The sequence below is a fragment of the Amphibalanus amphitrite genome, unplaced genomic scaffold (assembly GCF_019059575.1).
Source record: "Amphibalanus amphitrite isolate SeventyFive unplaced genomic scaffold, NRLGWU_Aamphi_draft 001041F_arrow, whole genome shotgun sequence".
Lineage (NCBI taxonomy): Eukaryota > Metazoa > Arthropoda > Thecostraca > Balanomorpha > Balanidae > Amphibalanus > Amphibalanus amphitrite.
In genome coordinates, this window is record NW_024882535.1 from 1 (window position 1) to 26,745 (window position 26,745).

Consider the following 26,745-nt stretch of genomic DNA (forward strand, 5'->3'; position numbering starts at 1 on the left):
AAGAGAAACATTTTTAGTTATCCATGAGGCGCATCAAAAATGCTGAATATCCGTTATTTCATGTACATTTCATTGTCCAGTATGTCACGAAACATTCCTATCTGACATTGGCGATCTTACTTCTTCCTGACCTCCCGCTGACCAGTGACCTATGTGTGACCTGTCTGCCCTAGGCGTCTGGCAGCCCGGCAGTACTCCCCCGTCCACCCCCGCCCAGCAGGAGTCAAAACGAAACGGGAAGACGGGCCGCTCATCAAGGAACCCGTCTGGACACCAAAGTGTGAGTTGTGATCACTCTGCCTTCGCTCTTGCAGCTTGCTGCTATTATTGTTATCTTGCTCTTGCTATGCTTGCCTGCCAATTCGACAGAGGTTTTCCTTTGGTGAATTTTCTGGTGAAGTTGAGTCAAAGTAAGTTTTTTAGGATTCCGTAATTTAGCAAATGAATTAGCTCATGTTTTTATGAGGATACTCATAATGGATTGCTTCAAATCGATTTTACGCATAAAATCGTGACCGAATACACCGCGCTGCGCTAGGATATCCCTCATATGGTGTTGTTGACATTACACCCACGTTTCCCAGCGAGTCCTACGTTGGAGAGGAAGCAGTACCGTCCCATCAACTACGACAGTAATAGCCTGGAGAGGAAGAAAAAGGTAAGAGGAAAACTGTTTTTACGGAGCCGGGACTTGAAAGGAGCGATCAAGCAAAATAGAAGGTGAACACTACCCCGTTATTTACATTTATTTTTTGCGATTTGATTGTCACCTAGTTTCAATAGCTTCATCGACCAGACGAAAAGTCCAAGCTTATTTTGGGAGTTGGCAAAGCATTCATGCTGAATTAAATATTTTCAACGCATGTGATGTAGGTCTTCTCGGGTTACGAACTGTAGCTCTTATCAGCGTTCTCTCTCACTCCTGACTCCCCCTCCCGCCGCCAGCCGGAGCTGCCGTCGACGCCCCCCCCCCCCCCCGAGTGGGACTGAATCCCCTGACTCCCCTGCCGGCGCCCCCTGTCACTACTGACTTCTTCGTCCGCCGCCGCCGCCTCCTCCCTCCGAGTGATACTGACTCCCCTGACTCCCCTGACTCCCCTGCCGGCGACCCCTGCCACTACTGACTCCCCCGTCCGCCGCCAGGCGGAGCTACCGTCGCCGCCGCCACCGCCTCCTTCCGAGTGGGACGCCCCAGAGCGGGTCACCGTGCCAGTGAGGTCCTCTTCTCTACCGAGACCCGAGAGCGCTACCGTCACTCTACTGAGGGAGGCCAGACAGGGTCACCTGCCGCGCGGAGCGCAGTATCTGAGTACCGTGGATGGAGGTAGAGGTGAGGAGCAGGGGAGAGAGTGGGGGAGGCCAGACAGGGTCACCTGCCGCGAGGAGCTCAGTATCTGAGTACCGTGGATGGAGGTAGAGGTGAGAGGAAGAGACGGAGAGGGAGGTCAGCAAGGGTCACAAGAATGAACTCTTGCAGCTCATCTGAATAAGATGGATCATGGATGAACAGACAGCCTATGAATGGGGAGAGGATTGGAAGTAGTAAGGGCGCTCAACGTCTAATACCTACAAGTGCACGACGGATGCCGAGCTGAGTAGGGGGAGGAATGGATCAAATGTGATATAAATGTGTAGCAGGGACTGGACAGATAATTATGATCGAAAATGAGGGTTTTTGCGCTCGTCTAATGCATGCTGAAAGATATCACCATAACGTTGGGTGACATACTGGTACATTGATGCCATAATTTCGCTGCTGTCGTCTAATCGTTATGTTTTCTGTCCCCAGTGGTTCCGCCTCGCCGCGCGCCTCCCGTGAAGGAGGTGGAGGGAGTGGGACCGACCACCACTGGTGGTATGCCAGTGGCACTACGCAGCGTGAGTATAGAGGACAGGGAGAGAGAGAGAGAGAGAGAGAGAGAGAGAGGAGAGAGAGAGAGAGAGAGAGAGAGAGAGAGAGAGAGGGGGGGGGAGGGAGGAATGGAGGAGGGAAAATGAGAATGAGTGAGTGAGTGAGACTTACTACAACCGTTAATAAAACTAATGTTGCTGTTTTGTTCTGCTCAACAATCAATACAAATATAACTAAGTACCTACAGGGTGGGGCAGCATAATCGGGAATGCTTTTTGGGCTCTGATCATGAGTAGGCATGGCATTATTTTTATAAATTATATTATGGCAATGAAACGCCCAAAAGTTGTGCATCATCTGACATGACTACATCCATGAGCATGCAACTTCCTGGAAAAGAGCAGCAAAATAGTTCGACGGTGCTCCAAGTGCTTTGCGCGCGCCCATAGACACTAATGTTAAACAAGTAAAACAAGAACATTTTGTTTAAAACCCTGCAATTCCACGTAAAGGTTGCTGGGCAGGTCAACGTGTTATCACGGACGATAAGGATTGTGTGGGGATACTTAGGACAACAGGTTAACGTAATCGTCGTAAAATAACTCTTAGCAGAGGACATACAAGATGACTCACTTGAATATAAGGAAGAAGCACTTGAGCATATTAAAAAGAAACAATGTTCAAAACTTCAGCGACAAAAAATCTTATCACCGACTGGAATACGATAAAAAAGAATGGCATGCCATATAGGGGATTGTATCGAGAATATTCCAGCGGTCATGCAAGTAAACATCCTGTTGGGGTGATGGACCTATGGGTGGTCTTCAAGGGAGGTGCACGTGGTGCACCCTACTTCATCGAGCCCGGATAAAATGAGCACCTCTGGTAAATACAGGGTGGGGCAGCATAATCGGGAATAAATATCAAACGGGATTATTTGGTCATGAATTTAAAAATATAGCTCCAAGCACTATTTTAACAACATCCCATCAATCGGTCACCTTTTACCTATCCCTCATCCTATTTGACCGCCCTTCGCGTCGATGACCTTCTCAAGGCGGGTCCAAAAGCACGCGCATGCACGTGCAGCCTCCTGCTTGTCCATGATCGCCCATCAGCTTCGTACCTTGCACTGAAGACCGTTTTTACTGATGATAAGTTGTTCATTAAACTTCTACCAAAAAACGCTCCATATAAAGAATTTGGTCGGATTTAAATCGGCGGAGTTGAAGGACCAGAAGTTTTTGGTTCATCTCAGGTGGAGGTGCCCTACACAATAACATGTCGTCCTCACTGCAGTACCAGCACGGACAGAGTCCTCGTAAGACGTGATCTGGACCGTCAGTGATCCTCTCTTCCGACGACTCCACGTGAGTCTGCCAGAGTGTGGATGTATTTACCAGAGGTGCTCGTTTTATCCGGGCTCGATGAAGTAGGGTGCACCACGTGCACCTCCCTTGAAGACCACCCATAGGTCCATCACCTCAACAGGATGTTTACTTTGCATGACCGCTGCAATATTCTCGATACAATCCCCTATATGGCATGCCATTCTTTTTTATCGTATTCCAGTCGGTGATAAGATTTTTGGTCGCTGAAGTTTTGAACATTGTTTCTTTTTAATATGCTCAAGAGCTTCTTCCTTATATTCAAGTGAGTCATCTTGTATGTCCTCTGCTAAGAGTTATTTTACGACGATTACGTTAACTTTTTGTCCTAAGTATCCCCACACAATCCTTATCGTCCGTGATAACACGTTGACCTGTCCAGCAACCTTTACGTGGAATGGCATTGTTTTAAACAAAATGTTCTTGTTTTACTCGTTTAACATTAGTGTCTATGGGCGCGCGCAAAGCACTTGGAGCACCGTCGAACTATTTTGCTGCTCTTTTCCAGGAAGTTGCATGCTCATGGATGTAGTCATGTCAGATGATGCACAACTTTTGGGCGTTTCATTGCCATGATATAATTTATCAAAATAATGCCATGCCTACTCATGACTAGAGCCCAAAAAGCATTCCCGATTATGCTGCCCCACCCTGTACAACCGCACTCTGGCAGACTCACGTGGAGCCGTCGGAAGAGAGGATCACTGACGGTCCAAATCACGTCTTACGAGGACTCTGTCCGTGCTGGTACTGCAGTGAGGACGACATGTTATTGTGTAGGGCACCTCCACCTGAGATGAACCAAAAACTTCTGGTCCTTCAACTCCGCCGATTTAAATCCGACCAAATTCTTTACATGGAGCGTTTTTTGGTAGAAGTTTAATGAACAACTTATCATTAGTAAAAACAGTCTTCAGTAGAGGTGGCAAAATGTGGACCCGGGGACCCGGTCCAAAGAACCAGTCTGGACCCATATGGGTCCAGACCGGTTCCTGGAAATTTTCTGACGGGTCCAACCGGGTCCTACCATGAACTATACATCTTGCACACTACACATTATTCAAAATATGAAGTGAATAAAGTGAATGTTTCTTGGCACACAGTAGCTCATGAGTATTCCCAGTGGGAAATAGGCTGTTTTACATGATGCAACTAATGATACCTACAAGTAGTTTGTATTAATTGACTTTTGGGGAACGGGTCCAACTGGTTCCGGTTCCAACTAAGACCGGGTCCGACTGGTTCCAGAAATGTCCAGCCGGGTCTGGTTCGAGTCTGGTTCCCAAAATTTTCATCTTTTGCCACCTCTAGTCTTCAGTGCAAGGTACGAAGCTGATGGGCGATCATGGACAAGCAGGAGGTTGCACGTGCATGCGCGTGCTTTTGGACCCGCCTTGAGAAGGTCATCGACGCCGAGGGCGGTCAAATAGGATGAGGGATAGGTAAAAGGTGACCGATTGATAGGATGTTGCTAAAATAGTGCTTGGAGCTATATTTTTAGATTCATGACCAAATAATCCCGTTTGATATTTATTCCCGATTATGCTGCCCCACCCTGTATTTGAAAGCTAATGGGTAATACTTGAAGCAAAATACATTTATTGATGTTTTTTTCCGGAAACATGCACATGTATAACTGAGCTTTCGCTGCTCACCCTTCCAACTTAGTCGCTTTCGTTGCATGCCGTGCAATGCGGTGAACCTGACATAAGGTTTTTTGCTGTTGTCAGACTGTGAAAGGAGAGAACCGTCAAGACTGGTACCGACGAGTGTACGACAACCTCCACAGGCAGCCTCAGGGTAAGGGCTTACTGCACAGTGCACAACGCACATATCAACGCTCAACAGTAGGCCGGCATCAGAGAGTCGCTATCATTGCCTTTATATCAACTTGCTAAGGAAAACCACTCCTTGAATTACATATTATTTATCATGCTCATCCCATGCCTGTTTTACACAGCTCATGCTCTTACCGGTATCGTTTACTTTCAAACATCGTTAATGAGTATATTTCCCTTCCTTTTTCGGCAGCTCGCTCCAGTTACGGTTTGGGAGGGTATAGCAGCGAACCGGACGGCGGCTACGAGGACGAACTCAATCCCAGGTAATGGTCACAGACGAAACGGAGTCGCCAATGTTCTATGTTCACTGCAAGTAGGTAGTCCCATAGCTGAAGACCCAATATGAAAACTGATCGATGTGGCTTATAGTCAATCGCCTATTGAACTAACCTCGTCCATAGATCAGAAATGTGTGGTGCAGAAAAGTTCATGCGACAGTTGGGTATTCGGATCGTGTATTTCAAGTAATATTGAATTAACATTTGAATTACGTTCCCGGCGTTAAAGGGACTATCCCACCTTCTAAAATGTTGTTAAAACCAGTTAAATTGTGCCCGACTTTATAGATTGGATGACCAGGAGCACGGTTCTGGCATTTATTTTTCACTAAACATCTTAGGCTTCCCATATTCCAAACACAAACTTTCAACTATGTGACGTCACAGCCCAAAATTACCTCCTTCCCCAGGCCACATTACTGTCATAAAGCTGATTCGTTTTACTCTGTAGGCACCACAACAAAGTTCAGACCAAGTTTTAAGCGATTTTTCAACGAACAAACCCATTTAAATCAGAATAACTAAACGAGGTGACGTCACACTAACGGTCGCTCCATGTTGAAGATAGGGCCTTGTACAAGGCCCATTTTCAAATGAAGGGAACGAATTTCTTCAATACCAAGAGGCCGCGGGGGCTGCAACCTAGATAGATAGTGGTTTCTGAACCTCGCCGCAAACTTGGCTATCTCAACTCAAACCCCATGTTAAAGGTGGGATAGTCCCTTTAAAAGCGAGACCTTCTAGTCCTGTCTACACCTTTTTAGGCTCAAGTTCGAATACGTCAAGTTCAAATTCGAATAAGTCAAATTCATATTGGAAGATGCCAAATGCAAAATCGAATACCTCAAGTTCAAATTGAGATATGCCAACATCAAATTGGAAGAAGTCAAACGCAATTTCGACTTACTCAAGATGAAATTCGAATACGTCAAATCCAAATTAGAATAAGGTAAATTCAAATTCATCGCAGCTACCTACCGTAAATAGGTCAAATTCTTATCATACTACAAAGTTTCTGTAGAGATGTAAAGTATCCATGACAGTTGGATAACGACAACTCAAGAAACTCAAGATTACCAACCGATATTTATTTTAAAATTACTTTTAAATACATGTGTATTTTACTTTTAAATTAAAATTACTTTTAAATACATGTGTATTTAAAAGAAATTTTAAAATAAATATCGGTTGGTAATCTTGAGTTTCTTGAGTTGTCGTTATCCTCCTGTCTACATAGAGATGTCAATCGGATACCAACTTTTTGGTATACCGATACCAAACCGATACCAACTTGGTATTTGGTATTTCAATCGTAATGTGTTTGGTATTTGTTGGTATCAGAAACCCTCACTTATATATAAGATACTAAGAAATCGGTAAAAAGTTGGTATTTCCCTCATTTTCCCAAGTTGGTTTGGTTTCGGTATTTTCTCGTGGTTTTGGTTGGTATTTGGTTTGGTATCGGTATTCCGATTTTCCGTAATTGACATCACTATGTAGTCCTGTCCCTTGATGACACTGTTTTTTTTGCGCCTGAAGTTGTGCTGCGCCGCACAGCGCATACGGCGAGAGCTTATAATCGTGCTCCTAGATGGCACCAGTGTGTTGCGCCTGAAGGTATGCTGTGCCGCACGGCCTCATAGATAACTTCAGTCTTCAATACCATCACATAGATGGCACCAGTGTGTTGCGCCTGAAGCTATGCTGTGCCGCGGTACTGCTCTCAGCTTTGATCCGGGGACGCTAGATGGCAGGAGTGTTTGGCGCCTGAAGTTACACTGTGCCGCTAGGCGTTTGCGTGAGCGCATTGTTGTCAGGTATTACTTTATCGAATGCGGGTCTCCTTGCTACGCTTTTCACCGTTCCGTGCTTCTGTCCTCAGGATACTGAAATCCTTCTCCTCCACGCCGCCACCCCCTCCGGGCTGGACAGGCAACTTTATCTCATGCGGGCTGCTCCCTTGGAGCGGCACCGCTGCTCCTGAGGGAGCGCACCCCGTAGCCGGGTGCAGTGAGTGCCTTGGGGCTGGGTGGCCTGTCCTCTGGACGGGCTCAGCCCCGGCGACTCACTAGGGTGCCTGCCCAGACCAATGTCTCCCCCTAAATCCTATCATCCTTCCGGCTCTGCAATGGTCTTGTCGACCGAAAGGGCCTAACCCAACAAAACAAACAAGCTACGCTTTTACAGTCACATTGCGGTCACGTCACTTCTATAAAGGTCTTTGAGGACATATGTCTCGTTGTTATTGTCGTCCCTATTCTCGTCTCTTTTTATTCCGTATCTACGTTCCATGCATAGTGCCAATAATGTGGTGTAATCATTTTTCACAACTGCTTTCCAGTCAGTTTCTGTAGATGTTATACGCCTGATTCTAGATATCATTTTCAAGACTGTCGTCTCGCTAGTCTGTGGAGATGTCGGCCTATTGTTGTTGTTGTTCACCAGATTACCGTCACGCCGGTCATTCTGTATAAGTAGATACAGGCCTCTGATTGTTGTTTCCTCGCCAGATTACCGTCTCGCCAGCCGGCAGAGCGGTACCGCGGTCAGCCTGGTCGGATAGAGGACTACACACCCGGACAGTCGTCCCTAGCCGAACAGGAGGCGGCCAAGGTCAGTAGTGGGGTCAACAGGGGTCAGAGGGTCGCGGAGGGGCCAGTGGAGGTCTAAGAGTTGCAGAGGGGTCGGCAGAAGTCAACGTCAGGGTCAACAGGGGTCAGAAGAAGTCAGGAAGCTCAGTCGCACGATAATATACTTTGTTGACTTAAATTTTTCTACTGTGTTTTCATTATTCCTAGCTGTTATATCGAAGTCACGTGTACGGTGTGCGGTTCGAGCATTGTACCAATTTCCATTTCTATCACACAACTCATGAGATTGACGTTGATTTAAGCCCCTAACTAGTAACTACACACGTTCGTGATATTGGCATCGATGTGTCCTTTCAGTATTGGGAGGAGGTGATGGGCTATTTTGACAAGGTACGCTCACTTCTGCTGCATAACTCGGTGCATTTCGAGTCTTGTAACACACCGCTGGCCTGGCTTCACGCTGATAATGCTATGTGTTACCATGTGCTAGCTTGAGCAACTTTGTCCGCAATTTTTCGTTCCGCTGATTGTTTACGTGAATGATGAAGGTGCGTCGCTGAAAACGCTTCTGTTCTGCACGGTTTGTTGGTTACTTGGTGTCATCAAAGCAACTGGATGGGAAATGTGTATGTAACTGTTGTGAAACGGCACACATCTGCTCATTATAACATATTTATTAAACAACGCATGAAATATAGGGGTTTCATTGGAATGTTCTTCTTAGGCACTGACTTTCCTGTTTTATTTCCACTTACTTATTCATTTATTTTTACGAACTTGCGCTAGATAAACGATTAAATTTGTTTCATTTTAACAGCCTTTTCTTAAAAATAAATGCCTGTCATAAAGGGCTGAATCAAAATCAACATTTCGGCCAATTAAAATGTGGTGAATTTAAATGCATTTTTTCTCCCTATTTGACCAATCACAAATATGAGTAATTTAGGATATCTTTCATGTTCCTGTCCTTCCCATTATTTTTTGTTTGCCAATTTTTATGATCAGTTATGCATGTGGGAAATATAATACAAAACGTAACAACAATTTTTTTGGCATATACAAAGACATTTGCAAGCATGATGAGGGATGACGGTGCTGACTAAAACCAATAAAACTTTATTTTAAAATATTTGTCAAGACAATGGGGATGATTTAACGTGCTTGTACTGACCTAAATTGCACCACATTTGTGTACTGTTATTGAAATGGTAAGGGTGTGTGAAAATTACAGTCTCAATGTTCCAACTATAACTTCCTTACTTTTGCTAATTGTAGCTATACATACATATGAGTTCTTGAAATACACTTGTAAGGTGCAATTGCTTGTACGCAAACTTCAGTGATGCATAAAGGACGGGCTGTGCCGCGTACTCCACTATTTCTTATTTCGCTCCGACCTATTCTGCGCCGCTGTATATCTTTATACTGTATATCTGTTCTGTCACCGTCCGGCCTGTCACCTCCGCTGTCACCATCTGTCACATCTGTCAACATCTGTCATCGCGCCAGTTTTTGGACGACCACGCGCACATTCGGCTGGAGAGGCCCCTGCGCGGAGTGAGGAGTGTGAGTTGGCGCCGGGACAGTTACTCGAAACTCACTCACTCACCCGCGCTCACTCACTCACCGCCGTGTGTGGACGCTGCCGCATGATGGCTGGGCATCGGGATTTTTCCAGGCACCGCTGCTGCCGCTGCTAGTGCCGCTAATGTTTTCCGCTCTTGGCCTGAATTTTTTTTTAATCTGGTTTGATTATTCCCTGTGCTGCTTTATATTGTGTCATTTGTGTGCCTACATTCATGCTGCCTTGAAAAAGTGTATTGTTTGTTGCATACATATGCAGGCATCGGTAAAATCCTTTTTGAAAGGATTGCATTCCCAATCCACATTCCTAGTGCCGAAGTGGATTGCATTCCTACCCGCAATCCCCTTTTTTCACTTGGATTGTGATCAAATCCGCAATCCTTTTTTGCAATCCTGTTGTATTATTATGTGCACTAGTGGATCTGGAGGAGGGAGGGGGGCATAATAGGGCCGTGCTTCCATTCCCAAATCACCCATTTCTAGTACCTAGTCTTGCGAGTACTTCCCATCTAAGGCACAGGTATTTTATGGGAAATATTTTTTGCATTAAACACCCCCACATTTAAACCTCTATCCAACCAGTGTTTTATATTTTTAAAACTCGCCCTCAAATACGTAATTTTGCCCTTCCTATGTAGTTCATCAGCGTATATTATTTTGAGCGTTTAAATTAAAAGCGTTTAAATCATTTCAAGTTTCAATGTAAAGCCCTTGATAGCAACGTACATTAAGCCGAAGAAGCCGATCTCACAATTTTCAATCGCAACAAACCATTTCAAAGCACTAATCAAACACAATCCGGATTGGATTGCAAAAATTGGAAGTATGATGCAATCCAATCCGCAATCAAATCCTGTTTTTTGGAATGGATTTCAAATCCAGGTGCAATCCACCAAAAAGGAATGCAATCAGGATTTTGCAATCCTGCAATCACAATCCTACCGATGCCTGTACATATGTTGATGTTTGTCATCAAATAATGCACAACTTCAATTAATCCCTATGACTGCAAAAACCATCTTGTTGCCCACTGATCAGCGTTGCACGATTTGCATGACGATTCGTAAAGACCGGTTCCATACGTAAATTAAAATTACGTCATCATGCATATTTAATCAACTCATGTTAATTTTCTATGTGATAAAATGAGCCTGATGTTATATTCTGGCCTTGTAATGTATTTCTTTTATATTTTTCACTCCATTTCACCATCTTGTCTTTTTTCAACGTGTATTTCTGATTACTCTGAACTCTGAAATTTCCGAAAGCAAATTGATATTCAAACGGTCTCTTAAATAGTTTATAAATATTTAAACAGAAAAAAAAATATTTATTAAATATCGATACAGTTTTTTTTCATCCAACATAGTGCGCTTAACTTCGTACACTGCATAACGCGCTTTCTGTTCCCCTTGCTGCCTCTTACTAAAGGAGGATACGAACAAAGAAGAGGCAGAGGTAATCACTCAGCGACAGCTCAAATAACTAAGTGTGTTTTGTGCATTGACAATAAAACTTACCTCTTGTTTGCCAGCACACATAATATTACAACTGCTATTTGCTGATTATCATGCTCGTCTAACGTCTAACCTCTAACCAAAGTCTAACCACTAAAATCCTCCTAAACATATGAATTAATCTGGTAAATGCCAAGTTATCCAAGCTGCCTTTACCGGCATCTACTACATTTCCATCGTTTGTTGTATGTTGCCATTTTCGGCCTCACATCCGTTCCCTATCTGACCGGGGTCGGGTCTCTGTTCCAGGCTGCTAATCAGGCTGCCCCTCCGGGGAATAACTCGAATTACGTGCCGCGGTAAGTACTACTTCAGTAACACTATCGTCATTGTCCACTTTTTATATTTCAATGACAAAGCAATTGCAGTTCATCGAATAGGGCTGCAACAAGGTATAACAAATGAAGCCATCAAAGTCACTGTCCTCTCACAACGTATGCTTATAAACTGTCACTGAGTGCTTCATGAATGGCTTTGCCCTGTCGTGAAGTCAGCCAGTCGTCAATATGTCCCTGACGCTGTGTCTCGTGTTGCTGAAGAGATGAACATGACGACTCCTCCACCCCTCGGCAAAACGGCACTGCCGCCAAAAGTCACAAGTCAGAGGTGTATAGATACATGAACAGGTATTTGGAATTACTTGTAGATATTGTGTGAATTTAGGAACATTTACCAAGCCTCGTGTGTCTCTAAACGTCATTTAAACGTGGCTTACACGCATGACCTGAGTGATAAACACGTTTAACAGCATACATGTATATTATGATAGTAGAGCAGAGTCCCATTTCTTGTTTGTACATTGCTGCGTAATATTCATAATGCATTTTTATATTGTAATGCAGCATTGTCAGCCGACATATGATGGATATCGACGGAGCTTTTTTATCCTACATTCGTCCTACCATTTATGTATTCAATGAACGGTGATTCCACTGGCCTGCCCGCTTACCTCTCGGCCTCATTCTGTCGCCGGCATTGGTCTAACGAAAGTAGGAAACTTGCTTCTCACAAGTGACTGATTTTTTTTTCAGACAAAGCCTATATTCAGTGGTTTTAGTGTTTTACGATATTGCTTTGCTCTTTATACCTACGTATGGATAATGCTTTTGTCAGCCAATAGTTTCAGATGATGTTTGCTCGTTTGTTAATGTTTTGAATGATGCTAACATTCTTGGTACTTTTGCCGATAGCAGTTGTGAAGTCCTTGTCACACTGTGACTAATGTCATTCCATGTCGCGATGCGGCGTTCAACCCGTATTTAGTGCAGTTCATCCTCTTTTTCTGGCTCTCTTCCGCATTATTTTTTGTCATTGTCGTATAGATGCGTCTCGTATTAGCCAGCGAATCTCCTACATGCTTCGATATTTGCAATTAGGCGCTGGAACTCGCTTTCATCAGACCATATGAGGAACACATTTTCTTTTAACACCCTTGTCTTTTCTCTTTTGCGTTTTTTCACCACCATAGCTCATTTTCCATTTAGAAGATAGTAGATGCTATATCTACTTGTTTTGTTTTGTTGGGTTAGGCCCTTTCGGTTCAAACCATTTCAGAGCCGGAAGGATGATAGGATATAGGGGGAGACATTGGTCTGGGCAGGCACCCTAGTGAGTCACCGGGGCTGAGCCCATCCCGAAGGACAGGCCGACCAGCCCCAAGGCACTCTCTGCACCCGGCAATGGGTGTGCTCCCTCGGGAGCAGCGGTGCCGCTCCAAAGGAGCAGCCCGCATGAGATAAAGTTGCCTGTCCAGCCCGGAGGGGGGTTGCGGCGTGGAGGAGGACTTCTGTATCCTGAGGATAGAAGCACGGAACGGTGTATGTATATCTACTCTCTTTGCTTTAGATCATAGCACCAGTAAAACGTTTATCAGCTTAGTTTTACGAACACTGTCGACATAGATGTTTCTGTCTCCTATCTCCCAATAAACTGCATCGTCATTGTAGTTGTAAAGCCAGCACGCTGCGTCGCTGTTTCTCAGGGGCCTGGACGGGTACGAGTCAGACTCCACCCTGGTATACCACCGCAACGAGCCGCCGGCACTGACATCTGGCGAGCAGCGCTCGTACTACAACCAGATCCAGCGCGGCGGGGAGGTGCCCCTCTCTGGACTGAGGAAGCCCGCGCCCGAGAGGCCCAAAGGTCAGTCCCGGTCGCCCGTCCTGGGCCCGTGAGGGGAGCAGCTACAGTGTCGGATTTCGAATGATATTGCATTTGTTTTAATAGGTCATATCAGCGTTCCGATTCATTCAAATAGTCTTGCAAGGATTTTTAACAGAGATAAGGATCTTCCTCCAAGTTTCTGAAAATTAGAAATGTTGTGTTATTTTAGCGTGAACAACGCTGCTTACAAAATAGTTACATGTTGTTGTTATTTACACCGTGTATATTGGTTTTTATCATCACTTTTACGCTAAAATGTAATGAAATGTGTTCAATCCCCACGCATTATGTGTCCTGTGCTTTGTAGTATGAAGCTGCCTATTCACCTCAGCATGTTGTTCCGAATTTGAGCTTTTGCATGCATCAATGGCTGGTATTGTTTATCGTGACTTGCTTCTACACCGCACCAAATGCCGAATTGGCCTGCAAATGCCAATTGACCTGCATGCCGAATGAAAAAAGGCTGAGCGCTGAAGCATGATGAGGTGGTATTGATCATGGGGATGTGTGTGCAATGTGCATATATGAGAGATAAATCGATTCAAATAGAGTAAGTAATGCTGGAAGTGGGCAAGTCGCGACACTGCACTCGCGTTTCTCCCAGCGTTTTCAAAGCAACTGCATTGAATGAGATGCATTCCTCATTATGCTGAACAGCACTGAGTCGTCGAGATGTGACCTGCAACTGCTCTTTCCACTTTGCCAGCTTCCTCCAAAAATCTTGAAACGCGCAGCTACGGTCTCCAACAGTGCAGTCATTGAGGTGACCGGGTCTTATCTTGGATGTCACTATGCACTCGAGGTGGCGGAATCTTCGACACTGGATGTGCGATCCGAAGTAATTAAACAAACAGAATGCAGTTCTTCGTTCGCCTGTCCCTTTCGATGTTTCTGATGGATTTCATTTACACATGTACGCTGCTTTCATTTACGGTATGCTGGAAAATGCAGTCTAGACGATGAATTTTGAATCCTAGCCTTCTGATCATGGAACATTTGCATGCCAGAACCAGAACTATTGGTTCATCTCGGTCTCAACGAGATGCTGCACAAGCTGAAGCAATAAAGATTCCACGGTGATGGTAGTAGCATTATAATCCCGCATTCCCCTCTTTTCTTCCCTATCTTCTTATCCCCTCTTTATTTTTCACTTGGCGATGGGAAAATCTGCGTATAGATGTGGACCAGTTAGTGGTCAGATCATGACGAAAAAGGACATATTTCTGATCGGATATTTTTGTCTTGGCTGTCAACATTCGACGCTGTCTTCTCCTCACAGCGGAGGTGGCAAGGCAGTCAGTGACGGCCGAATTGAGAAACTATGACGCAAGGTGCAGCGACAGATGGCGACACCGTCGCCGAGCACCGACCGGTGGAGGCTGTCCCCGAGTCGGAGGGACGGGAGCGACTGCTGAGGCGCGGCGAGGAGAAAACACCCGTCATGGCTGACACGACATCGCAGACCTCCGGGGAAGGTGAAGACGGGGGCTCAAGACGCAGCAGCGGTCAGCGCAGTCAACTGCCGACCCGGGTCAGTCAGCTGAGCCGCCAGCTGTCTTCATCCGGCGCCTCAGGCGGCTGGTCCACCCTGCCCCGGTCCGGCAGGGAACGCGAGCGTCTCAGCCAGCGGAGGGCGGTGACCAGCAACACTTTCCTGCTGCGGGACTCGGGGCGGGCCAAACCTCTGCGGCGACCGGCGAGTGCTGCTGATGTGGACCGAAAGGAAGGGCTAGGGGGTATGTCGGCAGTACCTACTGCCGCAGTCAGCACACCTTCACTGGCCTCACCTTCAGCCTCAGCGACTCCGAGACCGAGCAGCGCACTGAGAACTTCTTCTAGAGCCGAGAGCCTGCCGCGTAAGCAGTCCAGAGTGACAATCCTGACAGAGGAAGAGAAGCGGAAACGAGAGCTTGGCTGGAACAGTCCCCAGAACCTATCCAAGTCCATGCCTCGGCTCTCGCGCCCATCGCCCACAACGAGAAAGTCCTCAGCGCCGGTGGTGGAGCGTCTAACCCGACCTGCGCCCCTCAAGAAATCCCAGAGCTTCGCCAGCTCGCAGCCCACCATCAAGGAAGCTGCGGAGGAGAAATCGTTCTCCCGAGGGGCCAGTGTGAAACTGACGGCTTCGGGTGGGAAAGCGGTAGCAGCCAAAGTTCAGACTGGATTACGGAAAGTGTCGCCGTCTTCAGAAAATGGCAAGCCTGCGACAGTAACCACAGCAAAAGCATCCACAAGTGCAACAGGAAAAGCATCAGTCAGTAGCAAAACTTCTTTTACGAGGGTCACATCTCCTGGTATGCGAGTAACACCCTCTCCTGGTTCCAGGGTCACCTCTCCGGAGGCTCGCGTCATATCTCCTGACTCCAGGGTAACAACTCCTGATTCCAGAGTAACCTCGCCAATATCCAGGAACGCCTCACCTGCCACGTGTTCCCTGCCTGCCTCGTGTCGGAAGCGATCTCGGTGCTCTGCGGTGTCCGATGCAGAGTCAGCCAGCGGCTCCTGTCGCCGCAGTTCGCAGCCTAAGCTCAGCGATCCGTCCTTGTTCCGACCTCCGAGCAGTTTGGCCAAGCTGTCGGTGACAGCGAAATCACCGCCACCGAGTTTCAGTCGGGCTGCCATTCCCAAAGAGGCGGGGACCGAGAAACAGAAGGAACGCAAGCAATCCGAGGCCAGTCGGGATGCTAACACTGTTGATAACAACCAAAATGCTGAGCAGCATGTCGGTCATAATGATAGTGGTGTGGAGATTGTCGGAATGGAGACAAAGAAACAGGATGTGACAGATTCTGAAGAAACTGCTAACAAGACGTATACACTGAGTGAAACAACGGTGAAACGGGTGGAATTTTCTTCGAATGAAGTGTCTTCAGGACGCGCTACAAAGACTGACGGGAAGGAACCCACTGGAGAGTCTGAGTCCATCAGCGCTGCAATCACTCGCGAAAAGCTCTCACTCACGGCTGAGCTTCCTTTACCGTCCTCCAACCTGCCCAGTCCCGACGCCCACGACCTGAGTCACGCCACGTCTGCCAGCGAGGAGACCGGTTACGTGAGTTCTGCGTCCCACAGTCCGCCGAGTCGATCGGCGTCGGGATCCCGCGCCATCGGCATGGTGTCGGCAGAACTGGTCAGAAGGTACGGAGGCGGGTCCTCCGCTCTGAAGGAGCAGGCGTCCAGGAGGGACGTAAGTGCTGAAGGCAGGGAAGGAACTTCGGTGACAGCGCCTAGTCAGAGTGAATCAAACCAGGCCTCCAACGTTGGACAAAAACAGCGCACGGGATCTGAGACGGTTGAAAGAAACGATATCAAAGAATGTGCTGTGTCAGAGAGGCGGCGATACGATGCCTCCAGCATGTACGACATGGACAGAAGGGGTCGGCTGCCTCAGCGTTCCTTCCACGGCCCGCCGCGCGCCGGGGTCTCCTCTGCCACCCTGGACCGGTTCCGCAGGTCCTCCGTGACCCCGGACCGTTTTGGAGGGTCCCTGGACCGGCGGCGTTCTGGGTCGTCTCCCTCCGGCGACGAGGCCGAGCTGGCGCTCCTCAGGGACACCCTGCTGTCGCCCGGCGCCGGCACTCGCGAGGACTCGCCGGAGGGATATCGGGCGGGCGTGGTGCGTCTGCTGCGTCTCAGTCGCCGCTCAGCCGGCTTCCAGCAGCTGAAGCCGAACTTCCAGGCCCTGCAGAGGCTGACTGAGACGGGTCCGCCGGCGGCCGAGCTGCGCCAGCTGGCTGAGGGCCACGTGCGGTCCCTACTGGAGCAGCTGGAGCAGCAGCAGCGGCAGCGTCAGCAGGAGCTGCAAGGCGCTGGGGACCGCAGCAGGGCCAGCGCCCGCTGGTCCGGAGACGTGGGTCTCAGGTTCCGCGGTAGGTCCGTGGAGGACCTGAAGCGGATGTTCGCTGCTCAATCAGAGTCCCCCGCTCGCCCGGAGCCCCGCTCGAGGTCAGCGTCTCAGTCGCGCCGCGGATCCTGCAGCTCAACCCTGACCCAGTCGCAGGTGGGAAGACTGCGGCAGCAGCTGCAACAGCTTCACAGCGCTGACGGGCCGAGACGAGACGTCACCAGCCCCACCTCAACCCGATCCGGGTACTCAGTTGAGGTCACAGACCTAGGCGGCCTGAGTAACGTGTTGCCGGTACGACCGCCGCCTCCGCAGCCACCTGTACGGTCTCACACATCATACTCCCTGAGATCGCGGTCCACAACACTGCCCTCCGTATCGTCCTCGGCTTCGTCGCAGCCTCCGGCGGCTGGTGAGGACCGCCACCAGCTAGTGGAACGATCGGAGCGCCTTCGTCGACTCCGCGAGGAGCGTGTTGGACGGCCGATGACGTCTGCCCAAACAACCACCGCTCCTCCGGCACGGCCCTCAGCAGAGAGCTCTTCGCCACCTGACGCCGGCCTGTCCCCGCACCTTCCAAACCAAGTACAGAAACCTCCGCGGGTCAGGGACATACCAGACGACGGGTTCCGCTCTCTGCCGAGCAGCTCTCGTCTGCGGCGCCAGCGCGCCATGGCCTCGATGCAGTACATTCCGCACCGGACTGTCTCGGAGCAGCTGAGATCTGCTGCTGAAGCTGCTGCTGGTGATGATGGTGGAATGGGTGATGAGGGAGATGGACCACCAGGCGCGCGTGTAAGACCAATTCCTCCAGAGCTGCGCAGGGAGGCCCGGGAGACATCTCACCGCTCCAGCGCGCCACCGTCGTTGTCTTGGGACGTGTCGGATGCACGGAGGAAGCCTCTCCCCACACCTCGCTCCCTGGATGAGGCTAGCGGTGAGGCTCAGGTCGAGTGTAACCACCGGCCGGAGCCGGATCCACCGCGACGTCGGAGACCTTCGGTGAAGAAGATGCTGCTGTCCGGGTTCAGCAGTCTGCGCAGGAAGTTTAGGAGCAGGAGTGGCAGCAGGAAGAGGAAGGTGGAGAACGTGGTGGTTGTGAAGTTGTCCGAGAATGGAGCTGGTGCTCGAGTTGAGGGAAGAGAGAGGCGAGCAGGAAACGAACAGCGTCCCACCCCAGCTCCTGTGGTGGAGACTAAGGTGATGAAGGTGGACGCAGCGACTTCGACCATCGCTGACACAAACGTGAAGCGCGTGGTGGATTCGACTCACCGCGTCCGAACTGTCGGCCATGTTGCCACTGGCCCCAGCGCCCCTACCGGCCGCGCGGGACAGCCCAAGTCGCGCCGGCCGCCGCCAGAGGTCTCGCTGATCGGCCAGATGTTCACCTCCAGCCCCGAGCTGGCTGAAGTGGAGAGTCTGACCCGGGTGTGGCGCCAGACTGGTGGCCCCGCTCTGCGGGACGAGTTCCGCCCGGTCAGCAACTTCTCGGCACGCACTGACGGCAGCGCGCCCGGCTCGTCTGTAGTGGCCTCGACACCAGTTCCTCCGTCGGAGAGCTCGGATTTCTCAGCCGTGTGGCGCGGCCCGGCTGAGATGGACTGGTCCATACACCGCCCCATTGGGCGGTACGTGCCGGACGCCGGACCACCGGGTGGTTCTACTGGGCCGAGTGCCCCGTGCGGGTACCGGTCCCTACCGCGGCCCCGGGCGCGCCGCCACCCACCGCCGCCGACCACAGGCTCCCTGCCGAGACCGGTACCCCGCCGAACACCCTGCCCATGCTGCACCCAGCCGGGAGGACACCGGCGCGGCGGCGAGACGTCCGCCGGAGACGGCGCAAGTCGCAGCGGTGAGTAGATGACGGACAGACGGCTGGGCGGGTGATGGGGTATGATTACAATCAGAGAGCAACAACAGAGTACATATTATACCGTATGCGGCTCATTCTCTGTCAATAAGAGTCGACTCTGGATAAACTATTCGAATGAAAACTCAAAACCGTAACAAACCATAAACGGTTCTTGTGGTTCACAGTTCACTCCTACACTACACCTATCCGTGCTTCTATCCTCAGGATACTGAAATCCTTCTCCTCCACTCCGCAACCCCTTACCGGGCTGGACAGGCAACTTTATCTCATGCGGGCTGCTCCCTTGAAGCGGCACCGCTGCTCCCGAGGGAGCGCACCCCGTAGCCGGGTGCAGTGAGTGCCTTGGGGCTGGGTGGCCTGTCTTCGGACGGGCTCAGCCCCGGCGACTCACTAGGATGCCTGCCCAGACCAATGTCTCCCCCTAATTCCTATCATCCTTCCGGCTCTGCAATGGTCTTGTCGACCGAAAGGGCCTAACCCAACAAAACAAACAAACAAACTCCTACACTGCACGGTGCACACGTGGTTTTATTTATGTCAATCAAGATAGCTGCTTTGGAGTACGTTATTCGAATCAAAAGGTTACTTTATTACCAGCTCCCAATAATGGAAAATTAGAGCGTTTAGGTGATATCTAGGTCAACGTAAGTAGTTGCGTTCAGAGGCATGCTTTTGTGGTGCACTTTATTCGTCTAGTGACGCATCATTGTTTGTAGCATTTGTTTGACACTCGGTTTGTACATTTCTGTTGTGTTTGTTGTATTTTATTTGCTTGCTGTGGCTAACCTATCTTTGTTGGCGCTAACCGGCCTGCTTTGTTGTGTATCACTAACAGAGCTCGGTACTTTTATCCCCGCTACAATTTATATGAGCATACTTTCTGTGTCCCATTTCCAAATCTTCCCCCGTTTCCTAGAGGCCCCAGCTGACCTACAAAGACCCTCTATGACCTCTGGTGACTATGACCGCCGTTGACCTGCGTTGACCCTTGTTGACCCTGACGGCAGCGGCCGGGCCGCGGTATCAGGAGGCGGCCGCCGCTGACCCCCCCCCCCCCCCCACTGACCTCTATTGACCCCCCACTGACCGTTATTGACTCCGACCGCAGCGGCCGGGCCGCGGTACCAGGAGGCGGCTGTGAACATCCACTATCGCTCGCCGGTACGATGGGAGGAGAAGGAGCCGCTCTCGGAAGACGAGCTTCGCAGGCGGCAGGAGGACACGATGAGGAGGGCGTACGAGGAGGCGCGCCGCAGGAAGGAGGAGCGCCAGGCCGAGGACAGGGAGAGCAGGAGGCACGGAGACAACTTCACGTGAGAAATGACGGGGAACAGGGGGCATGGTTTGAGTGGTAGATTAGGGGGAAATTCGGGTCTTTCTTGAGTTTTTTTTTTACAACACTGTCATCTTGGAGGCATTTCAGTGATATACCTATCTTTTGCAGTAAATTTCGTTTTTATGAAGGGCAAATGATCAACGTGCTCTATCTCGAATCTGAATGGCAGACAACACGTTTTGCTTGACAAACAAAGAGTTGTCTGGCCGGGCTGCATATCTGGTCTAATATCACCCTAGGAATAGGGACGGAAAGCTGACTGCAGTTGCCATTTATGCCAAGGAAGTGCATACTTGATACGAGCACGGCACTTTGTGTATTTACGACGCTTTCCCCATGTCCCGCTTTCAGTCCCAGCCAGAAGTCGCCCATCCCGCTGGATCGGTATGAACGGCTGTTTGATGACGTCACTGATGACCGCCGGCCGACGCTGACCGCATCCGTTCTTCACGAGTTCCGCGCCCAGAACAACCGGTCAGTGACGACGTTGTGACGTCATATGAATGGGACGTCGACTGCCTGAGAAGTGACATGTGATTTGATCCGTTGTGCGAAATATGTCGAAATATGTGCAAAAAACGACTATTTTAATGGCTAGTTTGCCATATGAATGATTTAATATAATACTTTACTGAATGAATTATTGTCTAAATATCAATTTTCAAAATGAAAGATACAAATTTTTAAACCAACGATGATGACTTGCTAAAGCGAACTCGCCAATTTTGACCTACATACGTTTTATTTATTCACATAGCCTCTATAACATAAAGTTCTAGCATGGACTAACTATTATTCAGCTGCGGTTGCTGATATCACCGGTCCCACATTTTCAGCGAGCTGAGCCTGTCGCGCGGGGAGACGGTGCGAATCAGACGGAAGATCGACTCCAACTGGTACGAGGGACAGAAGGGGACCCGCATCGGCATCTTCCCCGTCACCTATGTGCAGGTTAGTGACGATCCAGGATGTCTACTGAATTAGGAACTAGGATTCATGATATTTAAAAACCATCATGTTTGGCTCGAAGTCGACGGCGTCGATGGTCGATAGCGAGTGGTTTTCAGATCTTGCTAACACAAAATATTGCCATAATTTGTTGTGATATCGGCACCGTTTGTGTTTATTTGGCCATGTATGTCTTATAGTTGTGTCTTAAGTTTTTGTTCTTGTCCGGTGTTATCATGGATCAGTTTTTTTTCCATCAACTCCGGATGGCTTTGTGTAACCCCGCACGGCCCTATCTGACCTCTGTGGTCCCACGTCCACAGGTCATTGACCCCCGGGAGCGGTCAGCAGACCGGTGGTCGTCCCGACCTCAGGTCAGGGCGAAACACCGCTTCAGTGCCCAGTCGGCCATGGAGCTGTCACTCAATAAAGGTACGGACGAAGGCCGGTAGTTGGTGTGGCAATGGTGGAGTGTCGAAGGAAGACATCCTACCTGCCCCTTATGCCACTTGGGATGTCTTGCTGGTAGTAATCGGTTGGAATTGAAGGAATGAAGGGCTTATAGCGACGAGCTGATATGATGGATATTTCCAGCCATTCCAAGTGACTTGGTGAATATTCACTGAAATATTCACTGTTCACTGTAGCTGACGTGTCAATCATTCCTTACCACCGTTTCAACTTCAATATGGCATATAACCATTCCAGTGGACGTGATGACTATTCCATACCAGGTGACGTGGTGACCATTCCGTTGTATTATTCCAGGTGACGTGGTGACCATCCTGCGCCATTCCAGGTGACGTGGTTACCATTCCCCTCCATTCCAGGTGACGTGGTGACAATTCTGCGCCGGGTGGACGACAACTGGTACGAGGGTCGCCGTGGGGACGCCACCGGCATATTCCCGGCCAGCTATGTGGAGCCGCTCACCGCCGACCACTGCGACGGTGAGTGATATGTGGCGTTGTCACAACTGATGAGCGGTTGGGGTTCAGCGACCTTCCTATGTTTAACCCGGCAGGCGGTGGGCCTACCAGCCACCTTCCGCGCGGTGGGGGGCACTTTTTTGCCCCCCCCCCCCGTATCTCCGAAACTACTGGACGGATCCGGAAAATTCAAACGGCGTTCGATAGCCCTGTCAAATTTGTCGAGGGAAACCAAATTTCATTGACCTCGGGGTCACCGATGACGTCACAGGTCAGGTCAAAGATAAAATGTTTCATCGTTCACGGGGCTTCTAGGGAAAGCGCTATAACACCGAGTAAAACGCATTTTGTCGAAAATCAGCGATAAGGCGTCAGTTGTCTAGTACATATGTTGCTATTAGAGGTCACTGGTCATACCAGGTCAGGTCACAGGTCAGGTCACCAAAGGTCACCAAGGGTCACCACATGAGCCCAACTTTACTAAGGTTATGCGATGCATGTTTTATGGCCAGTTTTTCATTTCCAACTCAATGGTGTTGGTTATAAGACCATCAGGTACGGTTTAGGTCACTTTCTGGTGGAGGTCAGGTCAAGGTCAGGTCAAAGAAGGTCAAATTTCAAAGTTGATATTTTTGCATAAAATGGGTATCGATTCGATGCAGCTCGTCACGGGGAGTCTAATGGTGGTCTTTGTTTTGCGCTACTAGGTCTAGGATTGCTAAAAATTGAGTTTGAAAATTTGACGTCATCAATTTTGAACAGTTTTTTCGCTATAACTTGGCCAAAAAAAAGAGGTATCGATCTCAAATTTGGTATGTAGGTAGAAGGCGGTAGGGGCTATCACATATATTCCGTTTTTTTCGAAATTCAAAAAACTTTTTGGATTTTCTGGCTATTATATTCAAAAAATCTATTTTTTGATTTTTGGGGGTCAAAATCCAAAAAATTCGAAAAACCGAAATAGCAGTTTTGTAGCCCTTTAAATTCTACACCTTTTATGTCTAAAACATTTTTCTATATCTCTAAAGCTGTAGGCCTGACAGCTCTTCCCGCGAAACCTTTTTTTGGGTCGAAAATGGCAAAAATGACGTCACTCTGACGTCATTAGCGGCCAACCTATCATAGCCTTTGGAAAAAATTTGGTCACCATGTGCGCTAGCTGCTCCCGGGAGGGTACCGAAAGTTTGGTGACGATCGGCGCAGCGGTTCTCGAGATATATCGAAAAAAACTAAAGGGGGGGGGGGGCAAAAAAATGCCCCCCCCCCACCGCCTGGAAGGTTAATGGTTTACTTATATTTAGGCGCGTCATCAGACAAATGGGCCGGTAAACTTGCCTTTGTGTGTAATTTATGTAGCCTATGGAAATCTCATCGCAGCTCAGCGTTGTTTTGATAAAACGGATAGGTATTCAACAAATTTCCCCTATTGTTTGGTTCTTGTTTTGTTTGTTTTGTTGGGTTAGGCCCTTTCGGTCGACAAGACCATTGCAGAGCCGGAAGGATGACAGGAATTAGGGGGAGACATTGGTCTGGGCAGGCACCCTAGTGAGTCGCCGGGGCTGAGCCCGTCCAGAGGTCAGGCCACCCAGCCCCAAGGCACTCACTGCACCCGGCTACGGGGTGCGCTCCCTCAGAAGCAGCGGTGCCGCTCCAAGGGAGCAGCCCGCATGAGATAAAGTTGCCTGCCCAGCCCGGAAGGGGATTGTGGCGTGGAGGAGAAGGATTTCAGTATCCTGAGGATAGAAGCACGGACAGGTGTTTGGTTCTCAACTTATGATAATCCACCAACGCTGTGGAGCGACATTTCTCGCCCGTTTTGCCGTTTCGACTGCACTTGCGGCGTTATTCTGAAGCTGCGTTTCTCCGTGTCGCCGCCAGGTGGCCCGCGTCAGAAGCCGGTGGGTGCTCCGGCTGCCCACGGTCTGGTGATGGACGGTCTGTCTCTGCGTGCGCCCGGGGAGCGAGACCAACTCAGGGCGCCCGGGGAACGCGATCAGCTCAGGGTGGACGTCAAACAGAACACCATGCTGTGAGTGGGGATATCAGGGTTTGTGGTGATGATGGTGATTTTGATGGTGAGGTCTTTCTGTCCCGTCCCAGAGAAGACAGGGCGAGAAGACAGAGGTAGCTGAGGCAGTAGAGAAGTTTGTAGTGTTAAAAAGTGTCCCCAAAAACTGTGAGACATTGCGACGTTGTTTTAAGCTAAGAGAACACCTTTTTAGCCTAAAACATGCAACATTGAGTTTCGATGTGTTCCTTAGCTTCGGGGCTTGTCAGCGAAAATATAGATCGTCGTTTCAGAACTATCACGCGAACACTATCTCCAAGCTTTTTAGGCTCGTAACTTATCGTCCGATCAAGGCCGTCACGTGAACGGTGCTTTAGCTTCCCCACCCCATGGATATTACCCGTGACCGCGGCATGCTTCGCGACTCCTCACAAACCCCTGGTAGTCCCACACCACCACACGAACACACAGTAGCTGCGCCCTGTCCCTCAGGTACCGCGTAATGTTCCCGTACCGGCATCAGAACGAGGATGAGCTGGACCTCGAGGAGGGCGACATGATCCAGGTCCTGGAGCAGTGCCCAGATGGATGGTAAGGAGATGAATAGATGATTACTCTACTGCTGCTAATGCTGCTGATAACTCGCGAGTCTTGTGACAATTGGCATGATGTAAATGTGCCCTCCCCCTCGCCTGCCAGCATCATTTATACTGTCATTCTGTGGTTGACCGTTTGATTTATCGGCCTGATGAATCCTAGCGCAGCGGTCCTTTTTTATTGTTCAAGGCTTTATTTGTAAAGGGAGGCTTATATGGGATCGATATTGGGCGAAATAACCTGGACAGAATTCCAATACATTGCACCAAACTATCGTTTAGTCTCACTAGTGAACAGTGGATAGATGAGACGTTATGTCGTTACTGTACCTATAACTCGACTTTTTTCTGTCTCGACAGGTACGTGGGCACCAACATGCGGACCGGTATGTTTGGAACCTTCCCCGGTAACTACACCCGGCGTATGTGACGTCACACACCTCACTAGATGACGTCACACCAACACCGCCCCGTGGAGGAGCGACACACAGGGAGACAAGTGAACCCAGCTCGTCGGCGCGGCCTTTACCGTTGTCATTGCAACGCAGTGTGCGACGGTCTGCGAGGCAAACTTTTGACAGAGAATTGTAATACTGCGTGCAGTTAGCAAGTTCGATTTAGTGACAGGACATTACCTAATATGCATTTTGTCACCTTGAACATGGTGAAAGGCAGCGAAATTTGATTTGCTGGGGGTGTCGTCACGTGTCTGTAAGTGGTTTTGCTAATGTACCGAGCTAAACACGGATGAAAGAAGTAGTTAGCTGTTCGAGGATACGATTTCCGAGTGGCACGAAGCGCAACGGAGTGTGAAAAAATGAGACTTCTTGCTATGAAACATGATCGGCAGACATATATTGTTTATTGGCGATTTTCTCTCGAACTTGGTGTGAATGGAAGGCCGTGTTATGAGCTGATGTTGTTACGAGAAGCTGTATTTTAGCGAGAGTTTATCGCAAGAGGCTGGTGCACTTCATAACTGCGACTGTTTAGCTAGAATTAAGAGACTTGTACAGAACCTGACCCTTACTTCACACTACTAAACTGAGTGCTACGAGTGTTTTTCTATGCATAATCTGAGTACCTATGGATAATACCGTATTTAACTGTCAACGAAGGCAACTGCAAAGTTGCAGCTTTATAATGAACTGGACTTCACCTGATAATTGTATGTACAATGACTAGACTTTGCACGTAGTTAGGGCTTAGGGCCGATACGAAACATGTGCGATTATTGAAGAGTCGTCAACGGCTCTACGTGGCTGAGATCAGGACAATAAATGCACCCCATGCCGGCCTCTGGCCGCACCCGGCTGCACCCAACATGCACCCGGGCTGGCACCCCTTCTGAACGTGGGTGTCACCCTGTTTTTAACGGTAAAGGCCGTGTTTTGCACTAGTCACTGCCCAAAGACGCACCCAGGAATGCACAGTGCTGCGTTCGAATAGACGGCTTGTGTGTCTAAGATTGTAGTTATGTGGGTCTTCTGTGCTCTTTCTTTTTGCGTAATATCTTCTTCTAGCTACTTATTAGTTACCCGTGACTGTGACTCGAAAAAATGCGCGTAGATCACTACAGACGCATTGTTGACACGTCAAATGTACTTCATGTTACGTCGAGATCTGTCACGTCCGGTTGTTGCATCTCGAGCTCTTCCAGGAGTTACCCAGGGTAGTTCACCGTCCCCCCTACTGAACGTAGTAGCAGCACGTGTAAATTCCACTAGTTCACCCTCCTTCGCTGGCCTTTGTCTATTTCTAATGACGAGTTGGCTAAATATAAGGCGAAATCAACCGATGTGTTTTACCGTGATGAGAATAATAAAAAAAAAAACAGGGAGAATGCCACGAATATGCTGACAGATACAGATGAGGAGGTTTCAAGAGTTCAGCGAACAATTTCTAACATCGTCCCCTGTTATGGCCTGTCACTGTGGTAAACAAACCAACACAGAATGGGTGCAAAATATGCAGCAGTGATTATTTACAGAGAATGT

The 26,745-nt window shown here is 49.0% G+C and overlaps 1 protein-coding gene across 9 annotated transcripts; it reads left to right on the forward strand.

Annotated features, from left to right (window-relative positions):
* Positions 1-166: 166 nt before the first annotated feature.
* LOC122369481 (sorbin and SH3 domain-containing protein 1-like) lies at positions 167-26,542 on the forward strand. 9 transcript variants are annotated; one of them, XM_043344266.1, is made up of 20 exons: positions 167-280; positions 585-658; positions 1,144-1,330; positions 1,790-1,878; positions 4,971-5,040; positions 5,272-5,344; positions 7,870-7,972; positions 8,308-8,340; positions 9,460-9,516; positions 11,301-11,350; positions 11,591-11,677; positions 13,033-13,193; positions 20,040-20,244; positions 20,619-20,741; positions 21,104-21,218; positions 21,539-21,647; positions 22,046-22,165; positions 24,023-24,173; positions 24,645-24,743; positions 25,109-26,542. In XM_043344266.1, exons 4-20 carry the CDS (start codon positions 1,858-1,860, stop codon positions 25,176-25,178), a joined length of 1,647 nt encoding a protein of 548 aa, XP_043200201.1. In that variant the 5' UTR covers positions 167-280; positions 585-658; positions 1,144-1,330; positions 1,790-1,857; the 3' UTR covers positions 25,179-26,542. The 9 variants fall into 9 exon arrangements, with proteins under 9 accessions (XP_043200201.1, XP_043200204.1, XP_043200203.1 ...); XM_043344269.1 differs by lacking the exon at positions 11,591-11,677; XM_043344268.1 differs by lacking the exon at positions 9,460-9,516.
* The last annotated feature ends 203 nt before the right edge of the window (positions 26,543-26,745 follow it).